Below are 14,241 nucleotides of genomic sequence, written 5' to 3' on the forward strand. Positions count from 1 at the left end.
TTGAGCAAAGGGAAGAATAATAGGAAAAAGGGTTTGCTGGCAGCAGGATGTCCATGTCTTCTAGGACCTTATAGACTGTAAGTAAAGACGTCAGCTTTCACTATAAATGAGATGGAAAGGAATTCGAGGGCTTTGAGTAGAAGATTGTTATGATCTGACTGGGCATAAAGTGATGTAGACCAGGGAGGGGTTGGCAAACCTTTTGTGTACAGGGCCAGAGAGTAAATATTTTTAGATTTTTGTGGGCCATATGGTCTGTCTGAACTCCTCAGCTCTGCTTTTGTAGTGTGAAGACAACTGTAGATAATACATAAATCAATTAGTATGGCTGTAGTCCAGTAAAACTTTATGGACACTGAAATTTGAATTTCATATAATTTTCACATGTAATACATTTTTTTAAACCATTTGTAAATGCAAAACTTCCTAACTTGCAGGCTATGCAAAAACAGGTGGTTGAATGGATTTGAGCTGTTTGCCGATCCTAGTATTAAGTAGGGGTACAAGTATGGAAGCAGGGATACTAATAAGGAGGGTATTTGATAATCTAGGAAAGCGATGGTGATGGTTTGAACGAGGGTTATGGTTACTGAGGTTGTGAGCAGGATGGTAATCTAGGTTTGAAGATAAAGTCTAAGATTTGCTAATGAATCTGATGTGGTATGTGAGAGAAAGGTGGAGGATAATTTAAAGATTTGCGCCAGAATAACTGGATGGATGAATTTGCCTTTTCCTATGATGGGGAAAGCAGAGGAGCAGGTTTTATAGCAGATAGGATGAAATAAGGAGTTCAGTATTGGTCATGGTAAGTTTACAGTTTAAGGTACAAGTGGATATATTGAATAGGCATTTATATGTGAGTTTGGAGTATAGGGGAGAGGTCCAAGATGGTGAGATGGAAGTCTTTATTCTTTTGGTAGTATCTGATAGTATGCAACGCTTACAGATAGGATGTTGCCTGAGGAATGAGTATAGACTGAATGAGTGTAGGGTCAACTTTATAGGACCCTAAGCCTCAGATAAAGGTAGGGGCGATGAAGAGGAACCAGTAGGGGCTAATGTGAATTGGACAGTAAAAGAGGAATGGTGTGATTTCCTGGAAAGCAAGTGAAGATAGTATTTTAAAGATGATAGAATGACCCAACTGTCCCGTGTTGCTTCATAATGGACCATTCTGGATTCATAATGGACCATTTCTGGCAATCATGAAGTGTTCTTGAAATTTCTTTAAAAGTTTTGAAAAATTGAGCCATTTTTCTCAATTCATTATTTACAGGTGATTTTTATTTGTTCTAAAAGCCAGTTATAGAGCCAAGTTATTTTACCAATTACCTAAATTTAATTACATTAAATAATTTAGTAAATTGGCACACACCCATAATCTCAGCACTTTGGGAGGCTGAGGCAGTTTGATCATGAGGTCAGGAGTTTGAGACCAGCTTGACCAATGTGGTGAAACCCCCATCTCTACTAAAAATACAAAAATTAGCCAGGCGTGGTGGTATGTGCCTGTAATCCCAGCTACTCAGGAGGCTGAGGCAGGAGAATCGCTTGAACCTGGGAGGTGGAGATTGCAGTGAGCTGAGATTGCGCCATTACACTCCAGGCTGGGCAATAGAGTGAGACTCCGTCTCAAAAATATGTATATATATATATATATATATTTTTTATATCTTATTTTTCCTACAGGATTTTAAATTTGGATAGATATTTTTTATTTTACTTTTTAAATATCTTAAATCCTAACTGTCACTATCATACCTAATTTCTCACTATATATATATTTTTTTTTTGTAATATAAATACTGAGCTCTGTATTTTTTTCATGGCTTTGAAATTTGGTGGGCGTTTTTAAACTTAAGATAGACTCATACGAAGTGCTGTGTTTCATGGTTTACCTCTTTTCATAAAGGAGTCTAGTTGAAAACTGAATTTACTGTAAAGGAATTCTAAATTCATTGAGCTAATGAGAGAAAAATGAAACTTGATAACCTAGAAGAATACTGTTCTAATGAATGCCTTTCATTGCTTAGAATATAATGTTTTTCTCTTGACAGATGGGCTAGAACACTTTCAACATAATTGAACAGTTTTTCTGGATCTTAAAAAAATAAAATCATAGTTGAAGGCATTGTTGATTCTTTTTTAAATAAAAGGAACAAATAATATAATTCAGCCTGACTCCAACTCCAGAAATTTTTATTGACTGTGAAGATTAACTTTTTCTTAAAGTATATAGCTCTATTATATGTTATGGTTCAAATAAATAAAAATAATGTGTTTTTTTAAAATTGAAATTTTAACTGTATTTTTGAAAAGTGATGTTTTCTTTAGACTTGACACTGTCATTGAAATTTGACTAAGAAAAAAACAAGATACATATTAATTTTATGTAAACAAACAATTAAAACAGTTTACTGAATTTACTTTTTTTGGTGGGGAATATCTTGATTTAGGTTTTGCAAATTGATGATGTCACAATAAAAATAAGTGCTTTAAAGGCAATCTTTGACCAACTGATGACGTTCGGGATTGAACCATTTAAAACTAAAAAAATCAAAACACTTCATTGTGAAGGTACAGAAATAAACAGTGATGATGAGCAAGAATCAAAAGAAGTTGAAGAGACTGCTACAGCTAAGAATGTTCTGAAACTCCTTTCTGATTTCTTAGATAGTGAGGTAAGAACTAATCCAGTCCTGTGATTATGAAATGTCATTTTCAGTATGTATTTGTTTATTATTATTATTTTTTAAATTTATTATACTTTAAATCCTGTGATACATGTGCAGAACATGCAGGTTTGTTACATAGGTATACATGTGCCATGGTGGTTTGCTGTACCCATCAACCCATCTACATTAGATATTTCTCCTAATGCTATCCCTCCCCTAGCCCCCTATCCCCTGCCAGGTCCCAGTGTGTGATGTTCATCTCCCCTATGCTCTTTATATCTTATTTTTCCTACTGGATTTTAAATTTGGATAGACATTTTTTATTTTACTTTTTTAATATCTTAATTAAATCCTAACTTTCACTATCATACCTAATTTCTCACTATCAAATTGTATATGCAAAGAAATGAAGTATAAATAAAAATGAAGTGATTAAAGGGGGTTGTTATTAATTTTTTATTTCTTTATGTTGTATTTGTGATATAGAGACTTCTAAGATTTATCCCCAAGACTTTTAAGAAATAGTTTAGAATAATTTTATATTGGGTGGGTAGAAGATGTAAGATAGGGTATGGGATTGGATCTCTTTTAAGTACTCTTGAACTACTATTTTTGTAGCACACATGTAAACCAACTGATTAAAATTTTTTTATACTGATTGTAGTTTTTCATTGAGTTGGAAGTGATATAACAAAACTTAACAATTTTATTTTTTTGAGATAGGGTCTTGCTCTGTCATCAGGCTGGAGTGCAGTGGCGTGATCATAGTTCACTGACCCCTCACTTGCTGGGTTCAAGCAATCCTCCTGAATAGCTGGAATGACAGGCATGTGCCACCATGCCCGCTGATTTTTAAATTTTTTGTAGAGACAGGGTCTCGCTCTGTTGCCCAGGCTGGTCTTGAACTCCTGGCCTCAAGTGATCCTCCTGCCTCAGCCTCCCAGAGTGCTGGGATTACAAGTGTGAGCCCTCGTGCCTGGCCCAAACTAACACTGTTAATGTGAACAATTCATTGGCATTTAATACATTCAAAATGAAAGGCAACTACCACCTTTATCATCTAATTTAAAACATTGTCATCATCCCAAAAGGAAACTACTCATTAAGCAGTTGCTCCTCATTCCCACTTCTGCCAGCCCTGACAGCAACCAATCCGTAGTCTGTTTCTATGGATTTAACTATTCTGGATATTTCGTATAAATGGAATCATACAGTATGTGACCTCTGTTTAGCTTTTTAAATTTAGCATAACATTTTCGAGATTCATCCACATGGTATCTTGTATCAGTACTTCATTCCTTTTTGTAGCTGAATGCTCCATTTTATGTATATATGGTGATTTGTTTATGCATTCATCCATTGAAGGACAGTTGGGCTGTTTCTACCTTTTGGCTATTGTGAATAGTGCTGCTTACTATGAACATGGCGTGTATATGTATTTGTTTGAGTATCTATTTCAATTCTTTTGGGTATCTGTATACCTAGGAATTGTGTTGCTGAGTCATTTAACTTTTTGGGAACTTGACAAACTGTTTTCCACAGTGATTGAACCATTTTAAATTTCCATCTTCAGTGTAGAAGGTTTTCCATTTCTCCACATCCTTATTGACACCTAGGTTCCATTTTTTAAAACATTATAGCTATCCTAGTATATATGAAGTGCTACTTCATTGTGGTTTTGATTTGCATTTCCTTAATGACTAGTGATGTTGAGTATCTTTTCATCTGCTTCTTGGCCATTTGTATATTTTGTTTGGATAAGTGTCTGTTCAAGTCCTTTGCCCATTTTTAAGTTGGTTTGGTTGTCTTTATAGAGTTCTTTATGTAGTTTGGGTAGTAGATCCTTATCAGGTATAATTTGTAACTTTTATTTAACAGGTTGTCTTTTTACTTTCTTGTTAATATACTTAGATGTATTAAACATTTTTAATTTTGGAGATACACTCATTTTTTTCTTTTGTTGCTTTTGCTTTTGGTGTCCTATCTAAGAATCCAGTGCTAAGTCCAAGTCATGAAGATTTATCCCTGTTTTCTTCTGAGAGTTTTCTGGCTTTAGCTTTTATATTTAGGCTGTTGATGCATTTTCAGGTAATATTTGTATATGGTCTAAGGTCCAGCTTCATTGTTTTGCCTGTGTACATCCAGTTGTCTTTTCCTTTGTCTTCTCTAGACTTTTGTTTACTCTTTCTAGGAATGCCTTCCTGTTCACATTCTACACCATGTGAACACCACCTGTTCACATTCTGTTCACATTCTATCCATTATTGAGACAAATTGCACTCCTACCTATGGAGCTTTTGCTTATAGATAGGCACCTTCCTCTAATATCAGGGGCCAGGGTTTTTTCTGTGTCTTAGAAATGCTAAGCATTTAAATATATGTTTTGCTTTTTTTTTTTCCAACAGTTATAAAAGGCCTTTTGGTTCTTCCAAAAAATTTTAAGATAATTGAATTTTTCATGGCTAGACTAAGCATTTGTCTAGTCTCCTAGTCTTTTAGATTTGTCTAAAATTGTTATTCTAGCTTTGAAGAAAGTCTTTTTATTTGCCTTTAAAGAATTTGTAATAACTCAAATGGTTTTTGGACGGTTTGTGTAAAAATACTGTAGGACACGCTACATTGAGAGGCTTAAAAAGGAGATACAAATAAATTTCTTCTAATGAATGTCATCTTTGTTAGGTATGTGAACTTAGGACTGGAGCTGCAGAAGGACTAGCCAAGCTGATGTTCTCTGGGCTTTTGGTCAGCAGCAGGATTCTTTCTCGTCTTATTTTGTTATGGTACAATCCTGTGACTGAAGAGGATGTTCGACTTCGACATTGCCTAGGCGTGTTCTTCCCTGTGTTTGCTTATGCAAGCAGGTATTGAGTCATACTGATAAATCAAAAATCTGACTTGACATCAAATTCAGGTCCCCCATGAATTATATCTATAATGATATTTTGTTGTTGATACTTTTTCTGTCTTTAGTAGATAAATGATGAAATGACAAGAACGATACAGATTTTATATGTCTGAATTTTTGGCTCTTTCCTAGATGAAAATGCACTTAATGAGTGAATTTCATACATAGTAGTTTTGAATTTCATACATAATAGTTTTTAGAGTCATGCTTTTTCTCTCATCAAATAATGTTCTGCCAACACACTTTGAATTTGTTTCTCAATAGGACTAATCAGGAATGCTTTGAAGAAGCTTTTCTTCCAACCCTGCAAACACTGGCCAATGCCCCTGCATCTTCTCCTTTAGCTGAAATTGATATCACAAATGTTGCTGAGTTACTTGTAGATTTGACAAGACCAAGTGGATTAAATCCTCAGGCCAAGACTTCCCAAGATTATCAGGTGAGTGACTGTGGTAACTGCATGCAGATCACTGTTTTGGTAAAATAATCTCCCTCAAAGATCCCTTGAAATACTGAGGAACTGCATTTTGGTCTTTAGACTTCCGTCTCAAGCATATACCACAAAGCATGAAAAAAACAAGACCTTGGGAAATGTGGAGAAATCATATGAAAACAGAAGTAATCAATGCTAACATTTTTGCTACTGAAAAGAAATTACTAAAAATTCACCACCCACACACCATGCCCACCTAGTACTGACTGTTAATCTGAAGTAATAACCTGCGTTATCTAGGACTCACAGAGTCTTCAAATGTTGGCTTACCTGCTATGCTTCTGGCACAAGGATGGAGAATTCAAAGACTAGAACTCACCTCAAGCTTTTTTGGCTTTTAATTCAAAGAAGATGAATCAATTGCACACTGACTCACAGACTGAACTTAAGCTGGGTTGTTTTAATCCTTTAATGGCATTTGGTCAAACTTGTTACCATTTTTGAAATTTAATGTATTAGTGATTTCAGATGCTAACAGATTAAGTTGAAAGTATTATTCTCTTTTATTTGATATTTAGTGATAAGCTACTCTGTTCAATTCATATGTTGTATATTATTGTATAAAGATAAGATTACAAAGGATATTAGGCAAAATTAGGTAAGGGTCAGTAATAGAGCTATTAAGCACTTCATGACTTGAGACAAGGGCAAGAGTCATGTGGTAGGAATGATGAGTACAGCATTAGTTTTAAAACTTATTGACCAAAATTCAGTTAGGCCTTGTTGGTATTTGGGGAGTGGTTTGGGTAGAGGAAGGATGTTTTAGTAAAGGTGATATATGTAGATGGTTATGCAAATGTTGGGGAACTGTAGAAAGATGACTTTGGCTAAGGATCCTGAATAGGACTGTTAGGGGTAGAACACTGGGGGTAGATTATAGATTGCTTTAAAGGCCAATGTAGGGAATTTGGAGTTGGCCTTATTTGCAATGGGTAATTATGCAGGGCTTATGATGAAAGGGTTAATGTCATGAAAACCACTTATTAGAAAGATTAATTTGGTGGTCAGTGATGGTTATATGAGATGAATTGGTGAGCAGAAAGAAAAGAATATTAATAAAGAAAGCAGCTGAAAATCTGTATAATTCGCTTGTAGAAAAAGTACTAGAAAGTAATAGTAGAAAGTAGAAAGAATAGAAATTGACCTAATAAAGAATTATGGGTACAAGAATCTAAAAGAAAGAGCTTGAGAGGCAAGGGAGATGGAGGAGTCCAGGAAAACTCTAAGTATGTGTAACAGCAGACTTCAAAGGAGCTGTTGACATAGTTTAATTGGGGAGTACTCTCATGATCAGCATCTTGGAAGAGTAAGGGAAAAGTAGATTGGGGCATAGCCTTAAGTTCAACTACTGCTATGCAAGCAAAGGCCCCAGCCAATCCCATAGGGAGTTCCAGAACTGGGATGTTCCTTTGAGTTGTCCAGAATGGAGACAAGCTGAGACATCGTACCTGTGCACTGGCCAGCCATTGGATTTGGACAACTCTTTGGGAGAAGAGGTATGATCTTGGACAAGGTCCACCAAAGTCCACCATCGTCAGCCTGGATCAGTACTGCAGCTGGGAACTTTTACCCTCCAAAACATGCAGCAACTGCATGAGTTGCTCTTTCCTAAAGGGAATGAGTGCTTCTTTCCTAAAGGGAGTGGAACTGGGCCCTATATCACAACATCCACTACAAGAAGTCAAGAAGGGGAGCTTATTTTGGGCGTAGGGGCATGTTAAATTTGGTTTTAGACATTTTATATTTGGGATTATGGCAAGAAAATTAGTTGGAAATATTTGTTAGATGTGTAAGACTATATAATAATCATAATCATCTTCAATTTACAGAGAATTTTCTCTTAACTTTTTAGGCCTTAACAGTACATGACAATTTGGCTATGAAAATTTGCAATGAGATCTTAACAAGTCCGTGCTCCCCAGAAATTCGAGTCTATACAAAAGCCTTGAGTTCTTTAGAACTCAGTAGCCATCTTGCAAAAGATCTTCTGGTTCTATTGAATGAGATTCTGGAGGTAAAGTAGTTTCTCATTATTCTGAATTAGTTTGTGTTTATATTTATACATGTAGAATTTACACGGTTGTATTAGATTATACATGTTAGCATATTGTGACTTATTACGGTTGTATTAGATTATACATGTTAGCATATTGTGACTTATTTGAAGTATTTTCTTCATAAATTTCATATAATTTAGTGTTTTTAAACAACTTGGTATGTATTGGTACTATTTTCAAAGAAGATTAGGGAATGCGGTGTCTACAAAATGTTAATAATGTTTTCTTTTATAGCAAGTAAAAGATAGGACATGTCTGAGAGCTTTGGAGAAAATCAAGATTCAGTTAGAAAAAGGAAATAAAGAATTTGGTGACCAAGCTGAAGCAGCGCAGGATGCCAGCTTGACTACAACTACTTTTCAAAATGAAGATGGTAATGACATACTGACCAGAATATTTATAAGATTCTATTTTTTTTTTCATCTTTACTGAGACATATTTTTTTCTACTCTAACATGTTTGGTTGGACATCAGAAATGAATGAAAATTTTTTTCTAATTAATCCTCTTGGGAAAGAGCATTACTGATAAATGTTTATTCTACTTTTCAAGTGTTTTTTGGCATGGATTTCTCAACATATGACCATCTTTTTAAGAGTTTTGCCTCTTTTCCAATATTCAGATTTTCGAAAGGGTGATTTATAACTTTTCACTAGCTGCTAGAAGGACTTTGTCATTTCAGTTTTATAAAAACTGGACTTAAAAAGACAATTTAAAATATTTCATGAGGTTATCTTATTTATATTGTTTATTCCCTTTAATAGAAAAGAATAAAGAAGTATATATGACTCCACTCAGGGGTGTAAAAGCAACCCAAGCATCAAAATCTACTCAGCTAAAGACTAACAGAGGTAGTGTATGGATTGACCATCTTTATGATAAAAGTTTTAAATTTTATCTTCCAATGAAAAATACTTGTTTTGCAAGTTTTCTTATCTTTGTTTCCTTAGGGATAAAGATTTTTTTTTAAATGTCTTTGGTATCCTTTCTTTTTAATTCTTTCAGTGGATGTCAGTTTTTGCCTTGTGTCTAAAGATTATAAAATCAGTGTTGCTCTAGGTGCTCTTGATTGAAAGAAGTATGTTGCAAAAGATCGTATTACAAAAGACAATTTGGGTTAAATTAAGATTTGGTTAAATGATGGTTTTATATTAGTTATTTGTGTTCTATCCTTCATATAACTAAGCATTTTAAAAAAATCCCTGTAGTATTTTTCTGGGCTTTGTTTTCCTTCTATTCCCATCTTATTTCATATTTTCCCAACTTATTTCCCAAGGGCTATCCAACAATAGGGGATCTGTTGGCAAAGTAAATGCTGACTATTAGGGGATCACTTGGAAAAAAATCTGAAATTCAAGATCTTTTTATTGTTTTATTATTTCCTCATTACAAAAGCAATGCATGCTTATTACAGAAGAATCAGAAAGTACATCCAGGCAAACTACTATAAGGAACACTAATAATCCCACCCATGAGCCAACCATGATTTTAATTTTAGAAATCTATTTTTTAAGGCCCTTTTCGATGCAGACTTAATTTTTTCTAAAATGGAGTCTGGTCATAATATTGTTTTGTAACCAGTAAATTATTTAAATACCAATTGCTGGATATTGTTCCAAATTAGTCCCATATTGTTGGATGTTTTCTTGGGGATAAATGCATTAGTAAAAGCAGGTAAGGAGTAGAAAAAAGTGTAACATGAATGAAGTAGAGTATATAATTTTCAAACAGACTGTCACATTGAACAGTTTGGTTTTGATCAGATTTTTTTTGTGGTATATCACACCATGAGAACACCATCCTTTTTAATAGACCAAACTTCATGTATTCATATTGTTTTATTTCTTATAAATGAGAACCATCACAAGCCAAACTTTGTCTTACTCCTTAACCTTGTAAATTTCTAGTAAGTAGAATCTTATAATCCCCAGTATATAAAGGTTCTAGTTTTTACATTGAAATATATTTTAGAACACATTTGAATTGGTCACGTATATGTTATTTTACAAGAAGCCATTATTACCTTACTGATTGTTTTATCACCTTCCAAGAAAAAAAAAAAGTTTCTTTAGCACCTGTTTATGCACCTAACCTACCTTTCTAACCCTTAATTTTCATGAGTCTCTCCAGACTTTGTGCTATAGCAATAATAGAGGTACTTCATTATAACACATTTTTCATATACTGTCCTCAAATACATTGAATTAAAATTTGCCTTCTTGTAACTTGCTTGAAATTTTCTTATTTTCCCTTACTCATTATTAGTGCTTACAAAATAAATTAAGTTTTAATCTTGCTTGGGTTCCTTTTTCTGTGGTAGTGATAACTGGTACCAAGATGGCTAGAACAAGTAGGGGATACACGTGTTGAAAGGATTGTTGTGTTGAAAACAAAGGATTTAGTTAGCCTAGAAACTAGATTAAAAACAAAAAGCAACTGATAATAAATTCTGATAATGAATTATACTGTCTTCAAGGACAGAGAAAAGTGACAGTTTCAGCTAGGACGAACAGGAGGCATCAGACTGCTGAGGCCGACTCTGAAAGGTATGTCATGCATGTCTAGAATATAGAGGCCTATCTTCACTTTTTATTTCTAGAAGTAGAAAAAAACTAATTTTCTTGTGAATGAGAGAAAATATATAACGAGATAGTGAAAACTATAAATAGCTGTCTTGGGTATATAGTCTAAAATTCCATCATCAAGAGCATTTGACTTCTTACAGTGTGTTTGCTTTTGCCTATTAGTTGGCATGGTCTTTAGTGCTATCTTTAATATGTTGTTTCAATTTCTAATTACATGATGTGACTCCTCTTTGATCTTCAGTTAGCAAACTCTTGATTTTGATATTTGGGTTCTCTACACTTAGATAATGATAGAATAATTCTGTCTATAATTTGGGTATATTGTGTGGTAGAGTGTTTATTTTTGGCTTCTGTCGTCAATTAAGCCACTGTTAGAGCTGAAAGTTGGTAGCTGTCTTGTATTCATTTGCAAAATTGTATTGTGTATATTTTCAGTACATAGTTTCACACTGTTGATTAAATTTGTCTTTTTGGGGGGGGAAACTTGTTTTTTACTATGTTTTTGGAATTTATTGCTTAAATCAAGAGAACTTAATTTTTTTGTCACTTCTTGAGTTTCAAAGAAATCTTTTTTGGACAGTTATGGTCCTCGTTTAATTACAAGCTTCATTACAAGTTTGTGGCTTTTTTCCTTTATAACACCAAGTTCCGTTATAGTATATAAAATCATTAGCTAGGTTTTCCCTGATTCCCTTTGCTAGATAGCCAAGTCTGTGTTTTTTTGACATTGTTTGAGATTTTAGTTTTAAGCTAAGTCAGTGGAATCAGGCTATCAATCAATTAAACACTGATAGAATGTGAGTCAGAAACAAAAAAGTTTTATTTATAAATAAACTGGTTTTAAAGCTTGTATCTAAATTTGTGTATTTTCAACATCATCTATTTAGTGATCATGAAGTTCCAGAACCAGAATCAGAAATGAAGATGAGACTACCAAGACGAGCCAAAACCGCAGCACTAGAAAAAAGTAAACTTAACCTTGCACAATTTCTCAATGAAGATCTAAGTTAGGAAAGACGATGGAGGTGGAATCCTGTAAGATTATGTCCAGTTATTTGCTTTAATAAAGTTACCCTTGTCAAAATCAGAACAAACCTGATGTCTTTCTGAAGATTTTCTGCTGTGCGCTTCCACGTTACTTTGGCCTGTATTAAAGCATTAGGACAGCATCAGTTATTATAGTCCAGAAAAAATCTGCATCAGTCACACAGATTTATCAGAATCTGAGGTGGGCCTAGGAATCTCGTTTTTAAATAGTCTCACCAAGTGATTCTTATGAACTCTTTTTGTTTAAAATCATGTCATTATGGAAAACTTACTTACAAGTGTAACTAGCTAGTAGCTTGCATTTGAGAAGCTTATGACTTAGATGGGCAGAATCAACAAAGATGAAACCACCTGAGGACATATTTAACAAGTAACATTTCAAGGGAAAATGAAGGAAGAAGTACCACAAACTGGCTAGAAAGGAGCTTATCATCATCACCAGTGAGGAAGACCAGTATAACGTTCAACAGTTATTTTGACAAACTTATTTTGTGATTCCTACAGTGAAAACATTTTTGGTGATATTATCTGCCTGGGAAATCTCTCTTCCTAAAGTATTTGCATATGGGAGTCCTTGTTTGTGAATGTTTCCTGGGTTAGGGAGGTCAACATAAATGTATTATTAACCATGAAGCTGCTCGCTATATTTTTGGCATAACAAAATAATATTTTATTTACTGTGGATAATAATTCTAGTGGGAAAATAACGTGACAGGAACTTCTCTTTATATACGCTACCAATTTATGAGCACTATTCACTGTCAATTTCATTTCTTGTCTTTTGAAATTGACACTTGGCCTGACTTATGAAACTTGTACTATATGAAATTGGTCCTCTTTTCTGCAATACCCAATAAAACACCTTTTCTCTTTATTATTCAGAAATGTCCTAACATGGATCTGTTTTAATAATTGTGCTTTTTTAGGCTTATTTACTAGAGGCCATTTACTTAAGGTGAAATTTTAAGATGGAGCTAAAGTAAGATCACTGGTTTTTAGAACCAAATTGCTATACATATGTGCCTCATAGAACTTATACAAGGAGTCAAAGTTACAAAGCAACATAGTTATTAAGCAAAAGGAAAAATGGTAATGATAGAAAGTCAGTTAAAAATAGATGATTGTTCTTCATTCTGTTTGTTGGCTCTGTGTTCTCCTGTGCTTCAAATTCCTTATGTGTTGTTGTTTTAAAGATAATTTGCAGGGGGTTGGGAGAAGAACTGAAAAGGTACGTTAAGTGTGCTGTAAGGAAAAGTCTTAGAAACATAATAAACTAAAATCCCATTCATACATGACCAGGCTATCCAAAAAGAAAGGAGCCATGTTCTCATGTGGTTTACCATACCAAAGCTTGCTTTCTCTGGCATGGGAAAAATAAATTTAAGCACCAAACCTTTAGTATTCTGAGTATTCAGTTTTTAGACACAGTCATGTAGCCATTGCTGAAACTGTGCTTTGCACTATTACGAGTTAAAGGTAGGTAGGGAATGTCCTGCTTTTAAAAGTCATCCCTTTAACTTTAAAATAAAAGGCTAAGGTACAATAAAACAGATGTAAATCCATTTACCATTTTTCATTCAAAACTGGTAACTTACAGAAACCACATAGTATTCTTCTCTACCAAGAGGCACAGATTTGCTGAACAGTAAACATGCAATAGTGCCATTGCTCTTAAACCCCACAGACTTAGATTTAAAATACAGAGAAAGAACTGATCAGTTCACATTCTCCTGTGAATGGAAACATGCTACTTGACAAAAAGCTATGATCAACTTTTTTTCTTCTGTACATATATAACGTTGAAGGAGATTTACTTCTAAGAGATCCATTTGCCTTTTCTTTCACCAATTTGCTTCGAGGTAGTTGGTATCCACCTGTTTTACAACTGCTCATGGGTCAGGTTATCATCACAAATCTTTACAATACTAGCTTTATAAATCACAATGTGTTATATATTAAAACTTTGTGCACAGAAATAAAACTAGGGACAATTACGTATTTAAACTTAGGGCATAAAAAATTCACATAATACCATTAAAAGAGAAACATCAAAATCCGTTTACAAAATTCCACAATGATCTGATGTAAAACATGTAAAAAAAATATAAAGAATATAATCAAAATGATTAATGCTAATGATTTAATATAAAGATAAATCACAGGACTAGAAATACTTCAAGATCAATTGATAAATGCTTATTGTTCAGAAGGAATACTGACATACAAAATAAAGATAGTGCAAGAAGAAGTGTAATCTATTTCTCTTCACTTTTGAGATTTTGGTTATGAACTGTACAGCTCGTTAGAGATGCTGTTGTCAAATTCAGATTCCATTCAATGGGACGATTAAGGCACATCTTAATGGGGCTCAAAGGGCAACTTGCTGTATTCTCATCAGACACATTCAGTTTCTCATCAGTTTTCATTTGTAGCATGCTGGAAGAAAAAGTGTAAGGCATTTTAGTTTTACTTTAATTTCA

General features: G+C 34.0%; 2 protein-coding genes across 15 annotated transcripts in view; one reads left to right on the plus strand and one right to left on the minus strand.

Annotated features, from left to right (window-relative positions):
* NCAPG (non-SMC condensin I complex subunit G) overlaps nucleotides 1-11,808 on the plus strand; it is a 32,800-nt gene extending 20,992 nt beyond the window's left edge. For 2 of the 4 annotated variants that reach the window (XM_054553779.2, XM_009239834.4), the window contains exons 14-21: nucleotides 2,457-2,681; nucleotides 5,355-5,536; nucleotides 5,845-6,019; nucleotides 7,926-8,087; nucleotides 8,365-8,503; nucleotides 8,894-8,980; nucleotides 10,606-10,675; nucleotides 11,602-11,808. In XM_054553779.2, the coding sequence (XP_054409754.1) occupies nucleotides 2,457-2,681; nucleotides 5,355-5,536; nucleotides 5,845-6,019; nucleotides 7,926-8,087; nucleotides 8,365-8,503; nucleotides 8,894-8,980; nucleotides 10,606-10,675; nucleotides 11,602-11,725 (1,164 nt within the window). In that variant the 3' untranslated portion in view covers nucleotides 11,726-11,808. Of the gene's footprint in view, nucleotides 1-2,456; nucleotides 2,682-5,354; nucleotides 5,537-5,844; nucleotides 6,020-6,118; nucleotides 7,570-7,925; nucleotides 8,088-8,364; nucleotides 8,504-8,893; nucleotides 8,981-10,605; nucleotides 10,676-11,601 lie in introns of those variants that run through there. The other 2 variants (XR_010139611.1, XR_010139612.1) reach the window with 1 other exon arrangement.
* LCORL (ligand dependent nuclear receptor corepressor like) overlaps nucleotides 11,513-14,241 on the minus strand; it is a 178,597-nt gene continuing 175,868 nt past the window's right edge. For all 11 annotated transcript variants that reach the window (XM_054553772.2, XM_024246454.3, XM_054553763.2 and 8 more), the window contains one exon: nucleotides 11,513-14,197. In XM_054553772.2, the coding sequence (XP_054409747.1) occupies nucleotides 14,184-14,197 (14 nt within the window). In that variant the 3' untranslated portion in view covers nucleotides 11,513-14,183. The remainder of the gene's footprint in view (nucleotides 14,198-14,241) is intronic.

The sequence above is a fragment of the Pongo abelii genome, chromosome 3 (assembly GCF_028885655.2).
Source record: "Pongo abelii isolate AG06213 chromosome 3, NHGRI_mPonAbe1-v2.0_pri, whole genome shotgun sequence".
In the NCBI taxonomy this organism is placed as follows: Eukaryota; Metazoa; Chordata; class Mammalia; order Primates; family Hominidae; genus Pongo; species Pongo abelii.